The sequence below is a fragment of the Battus philenor genome, unplaced genomic scaffold (assembly GCF_028537555.1).
Source record: "Battus philenor isolate CCGP_79_NKW_IND1 unplaced genomic scaffold, ilBatPhil1.0.hap1 SCAF_23, whole genome shotgun sequence".
Classification (NCBI taxonomy): Eukaryota; Metazoa; Arthropoda; class Insecta; order Lepidoptera; family Papilionidae; genus Battus; species Battus philenor.
The window spans coordinates 10,745,120-10,751,437 of NW_027181686.1; the positions used below are offsets into that span (position 1 = coordinate 10,745,120).

The 6,318-nt window shown below is 36.1% G+C and overlaps 1 protein-coding gene across 2 annotated transcripts in view; it reads left to right on the forward strand.

The window, feature by feature from the left end:
* LOC137924012 (uncharacterized) overlaps positions 1 to 6,200 on the forward strand; it is a 32,220-nt gene extending 26,020 nt beyond the window's left edge. Inside the window, exons 2-6 of one of the 2 annotated variants that reach the window (XM_068767306.1) lie at positions 556 to 725; positions 1,588 to 1,689; positions 3,602 to 3,741; positions 4,492 to 4,606; positions 5,218 to 6,200. In XM_068767306.1, coding sequence (XP_068623407.1) covers positions 556 to 725; positions 1,588 to 1,689; positions 3,602 to 3,741; positions 4,492 to 4,606; positions 5,218 to 6,191 — 1,501 coding nt within the window. In that variant the 3' untranslated portion in view covers positions 6,192 to 6,200. The remainder of the gene's footprint in view (positions 1 to 555; positions 726 to 1,587; positions 1,690 to 3,601; positions 3,742 to 4,491; positions 4,607 to 5,217) is intronic. The other variant, XM_068767305.1, reaches the window with a different exon arrangement.
* Positions 6,201 to 6,318: the final 118 nt, after the last annotated feature.

Genomic DNA, 6,318 nt, shown 5'->3' on the forward strand with positions numbered 1-6,318 from the left:
AAACAATGATCAAATAATAAAAATCGTCAGCCAATCACAAGCCGAGAAGTATTGTAGAGCGCTCTCTTTCGCACAATATATGTAAAGATTTATATTTCTGGGGAATTCCCCTTTTCGATGCGCCGCTGACGATGACATAATGTCGCTCCTATACTATCCTATCCTCTGTTTTCCTCAAGGCGGTAGAAATAGAGGCAGAATTTCAATTGATCAGACTATCGAATACATGAACGCCCTCATGGTCTTTTACCGTGTATTTTCTGTAGAATAATTTCTATCACTATTTCTTAAAATTAATAATTAGCTCTTTGTTCCTGTACATTTTGTGTTGCAAGGATTTATTAGCATGTCGCAATTCAATAGAAAAAATGAATTAATGTGGCTTATTTAGTAAAATAACCTGCTAATAGGGCACACTTGCTAATAGGGCAGAAAATAATCTCTTTTATTATTTTATCCATAAGTAAGTTGATTGAAACAGTCTTTGTAACATGCTAACTTTATTTCAGTAGTAAAAACTCCTTACATAACTTTAATATTTCTTTTATTTTGCAGATCGACGACTGTAGTAGTACGAGCTGGTGTTACGAACTTGACCATTCCCGAATACATTTTCGAGACAACCGAGTGGTACAACCACCCTTCGTACAATGATCTGCAGCCTGGTGTAGTGCAGCCCAACGACGTAGCCATCGTGCGTCTGAGTCGCCCTGTAGTCTACACGCGTAAGCTGTTAATATTACTACTATAGATGTAAAAAAGCCGGATTAAAACCAAAAGTGGCGGTTTAAAACCCCAAATAAATCTTTTTAAACGGTTTAAAACTCGCCTACTAAAATATAAGAACTGTGTTTTTACACATCATTATCGACAATACTTGGTCTTGTGTTAGTTACCTATGCAGTTTATACCTATGTAGGTAAGTATATTACATATAAAGTACTATAATTATAAAGAAACAATATTACATACAATAGATTAAAATATGTACCTAAATCATAAAGAAATTGTATGATCATCATGTTATCGAGTGGACTGTGTAAGATTAGCCAGTTTTTTTTATTACTTTCAAGAAATAGTCGGGTACCTAATAATCTAATTTTATAACAGCTCATTACATTTTAGTTATTTAGTGACGTTTGGCATATTTGGTACGAGTACCTTTATATTGAATCCAAATTTGTACATTTTTTTTACCGCGTGTTTGCAAGTGCAAGTGTGTGAGTTTGGTTTTAAACCGAATGTAACTGATTGATAAATCTTTTCAAAATAACCAATATAGTTAACTAGGTAATAGTTTTCAACTTAGCTAGGTAATGTCTACGCTTGGAATAGATAATGTGTTTATATTTTAAGAAAAACAAAGTCGTCAACACTAATCGTTTAAAATCGAAAAAAATGGGTTTTTTCGGTTTTAAACGGTTTTTTTCGTTTTAAACCGATTGGTTTAATTCGTTTTAAACCGGCCTTACATTTATAATTACTACGCTTATATATCACACCAGACATAAACAGAGCTTCCTCTCGCAACCGGTTGTAATTGAGTTAATGTCCTTCTATTCTATTTCACCTGTACCTGAATTTCAGAGAATCTGCGAGCAATCAGAATGCAGTCCGCCGCTGACGCTTTCAGGAGCTACGCCAGCGAAATACTGTACGCCAGCGGTCACGGCAGGACTTGGACTGGTGGTAAGGAGCATGTAACATTAATAAATATGATCATGATTATCCCCCTCCACAGATCGACCGGTTTTTTATGGTCACCGTTATTAGTAATCTCTCGTCCATTCCTATTTTGTGAGAGATAAGGTATTTTTATTCTATAAAATAATTGTTTTGAAATACTTATTTTTATTTCTCTTTCTCTTCTTACTTTTTTCATAATTTCTTTCATTCGTCATCTATTTTTTTTCACAAATCATTCTCCTGGATTACGTGTCATAGATGTACCGGTTTTTTATGGCTTCTGGGGCCATTAGGGACCTCTCGTTCCACCCCCTATTTTGTTGGGACACAGAATACTCTGTGTTTGGCACTAATCGGTGTAACAAAACTCCTGAAGATACCCCGTGGAGGGGTGAAACACGTGTTGAGTGATTTAACGGTGGTAGTTGTGTAATTCGCATTGTTTGCCGCATGTGCATTTATCAGCGGGCTGGCGGGCGGTACACTTTACTGCACGACTACGACTGCATGTGCGGAAGTGGCTATATATTGGTCCTTTTTTTACCTAGATGAACTTCCGCAAAATAACGCCTGATTCCATTAAATACTAGATACACTAGTCTACAGTTATTAGATGGACCGGTTGGAAGCGGCTTGGTTCCAGCATCTTTCGACGACATTTACAATATCGTCTTTTCACTATGTAGGCAGACCATTCTACGCTGTGCTTACATGTCCGTGACCTCGTGCACCGTTTTGCGTGCTTTGTGGCCTGCCCACTGAAGTGCCAATTCTCTGAACTATGTCGACTACTTTCGTTCTTCTGCTATCTCCATATTGCTATTTCGATCTACTAGAGAAATCCCGTACATAGCTCTATCCGTGTCTCGTTGCTCGACTGTGTGCTCGCCAACGAGGCTCGAATTGAGATACCACGTCTCAATGTCGTGAGTTACTACTCAAAACTCATAGACTCTATTTTATGCATTGAAGGTTGGTATAGGAAAATGTTTCATCGTTTCCTGAAAACCAACAATACATATCGATAGAAAAATTTATTTCTCCTATTAATTTAATATTTATGAAAATAAAATTCAACATAGTTTATATATAATCTTACATTTGACAAGAGCTGAAATTATAAAGAATTAATAAAAACGAATTGCTCACGTAGTATGTGTACTTTTTAAGTGAATGCTGTATGTTTACAAACTACATATATCCATATTTATTTAAATATTTTTCTCTCAGCCGTTTTTTCATTTCTTAAAGTCCTCTCCGTCTCAAAATATCTTGACGAAATCTACGATAAGATCTTTCCATTATATCATGGGATTCTTTCTAGGACCTAGAGTTTCTGAAGTAATAACAACACAAAGTCCGAAGTAAAAGTGCGTATATTCATTCAAGCCAAGACCATATTTATACCTATTTAAATCTATAAAAACAGTGTTCAACCAATAAAAATCGACATCCAATCGCAATGCGAGAAGGTTTGTAGAACGCTCTCTTTCGCACGATGTATGTAAAGAATTATATTTCTGTGGAATTCCCCTTTTCGATGCGCCGCTGACGACGAGGTAATGTAGCTCCTATACTATCCTATCCTCTGTTTTCCTCAGAGCAGTAGAAATAGAGGCAGTTATTGATTTACTTACTTACTTATATGTACTTTCTCTAGAACAATCTGTATCACTACTTCTTAACATAAATTATTAACTCTTTGTTCTTGTACATTTTGTATTTCAAGGATATATTATCCTGTCGCAATTCAACAGGAAAATGAATTAATGTAGCTTATTTTACAGTAATATCTTTATACAGGCTGATTAGAAATAGGTGTTAATGCTTTAAGGCTGTATGTAATGTTCAGAGCTATAACATATATAACCTATCATCTTATATTTCAATTCTCCTACTATATGTTGTTTTTTAGGCTCGACAACCGAGATGCTGAACTGGGTGTATCTTCGCGGCGTTTCGAACTCGGTTTGTGGCGATATTTTTGGCCCTATTGTCACAGCGACCACAATCTGCGCCTCTTTCTTTAACGTCACATCGCAATCGATCTGTCAAGTAAGTGTCTTTATCCAGATTAATATTTAGTCTATAATTTATAAGCTTTATTAATACTCTTAAATTAAAGAGAAAGAGAACAAGAAGAAGAGAGTTTATTAGTCAAATTAAAGAGAGGTTCTCTATCTTAACTGAAACGAAACGCTGTTGTTCTGCTGCACTCTCGATGTAATTCCAAATGCGGTGTCTGTCAACGAGACGCACTCAGCGCTTTAAAAAAATCATTTAGGCCCAATACATTATTTATAACAATTAAAAAATACATATTTTTATTTATCTACCTAATACATGCGGTAAATATTATTTATATATAATATTATTTATTTATATAAAAATATGCAAATCATGTACATTGCTTATTTTCAACCCGTGAATTAATCGCGTGGAAACAATGGTTTTAATTACTAATTCTTAACAAACATATATAAGGTCATTGTACATTTATATATTTGTTAAATGCAAAGAGAACCAATTTACATGCAGCGTGCAGCAATCGACTGCTAGCGCCATCTATTGGCGTTGTCCAAAATTACAGCGTCGCTAATGCCATCTTGTACCAAAGTTTGGAAACTTCATACATTGCGATATACGTTTACAAAAATTACAATGAAGATGTCATACCAGCACAGCATTTGTATAAACACAATTTTACCTGTGCACTTGTGCATTTTTGAATTTGTATAGTGTTATTGTCTGTACATAATTTACGTACTGTGTATATTTGGTATAAGAATATGTTAATTTCCACAGGGTGACAGCGGAGGTCCATTGGTTTACGTGGATGAAAAATCCGTACCCAGGTTAATAGGAATCAGTTCGTTTGTCGCTGGTGGTAATTTTGGTTGCCATTCTGGTCTGCCTGGAGGTGCGTATGTGCTTCTTACACTAATACTAACACAAAGATAACCTAGACTATCATTGTTATAATTATTATATTATTACAATGTAATTGTTAATTGCAAAAATTATTAAACAGATTTTAGGTAATACAAAATTTTGCGCAATAACATGTCTGAGTTCATCAGCTTTCGCCATGAGATGGCATGTTTTCTTAGTCCAATATTAAAGTTGCTCCAACTTTTAGCCTTTAGGTTTTGAGAACTAGATTGAAATAAATCGTGGCTCTTATAAATGATAACAAAAAGCGCCGTACGCAAGCATCAGTAAATCGGACTTCAGTAGAGTACCAAAGGTGTCAAGGGATGTCAAGCCTGTCTTCGAGATGGGTCTAGAGGGAGTCTAGAGGGATGGGTCAGGGAGCGGTGTATTTCGTTGTTGAATAGTGACATTCACTTTACCCTGTTTTCCTCCGGAAAAGGAAAAGGTATCTAGCGTATACAAGATATACCCTACTTCCCACTAACGGTATTCAAACTATATATGAACACGATTTATTTATCTAATTTTTTTTAACTCCATATGAGTTTTTAATCGTAAGATAATTATCTTTTTTAATTTAAAAATTATATTTTGTAGGTTTCGCACGTGTCGGACCTTTCCATAGTTGGTTCTTATCAGTGACCGGAATTGACTTTGATAATCTAGAAGAAGAGGATATCTCTACCACCACAACTACAACCACCACATCCACTACTACACCTCTACCATCCCCAACAATTACCACTTCAACTCTTTCTCCTAACATTACCACTACCACTGCTCCAAATGTAACCACTACCACTCCACCAAATATCACTACTACTACTGCTCCCAATACAACTGTAACTATAACCACTACCACAGCTCCAAATGTAACCACTACCTCACCACCAAACATCACTACCACTACTGCTCCCAATACAACTGTAACTATATCCACCACCACTGCTCCAAATGTAACCACTACCACACCACCAAATATCACTACCACTACTGCTCCCAATACAACTGTAACTATAACCACTACCACAGCTCCAAATGTAACCACTACCACACCACCAAATATTACTACTACTACTGCTCCCAATACAACTGTAACTATAACCACCACCACTGCTCCAAATGTAACCACTACCACACCACCAAATATCACTACCACTACTGCTTCCAATACAACTGTAACTGTAACAACTACCACAGCTCCAAATATCACAACAACGCTTGCTCCCACACCCACTGTAACTACATCCCCTACCTCTCCACCGAATATCACTACAACTGCTGCCCCTAATGTTACCACTACCACTGTAACTCCTGATCCTACAACCATTTACACCACCACCTCGTGGTATACCACAACAAATACTCCTAGCACAACGGTATCTTCAACAACAGAAGCTCCGGAGACCGAGGAACCTGACGAAGAATCCGAGTCTGAATCAGAAGAAGATCCCGAGCTCTCTCAATTGCTGAAGAAGCTAGAAGTTCAGGTTAAGGTTAAGGTCAAACTTATCAAGAATAAGAAGGTACATGAACATCAACATGAACATGAACACAAAGTGAATATATAAATTTTATATAATTGTATGTTTATTCGTAAATCCTATTAAATTATACCTTATTAACATTATAAATATTAATGTGGATTTGGACATATAACTTTAGTTTTATTTTAAATAAACCTTAATTATGCTAAAC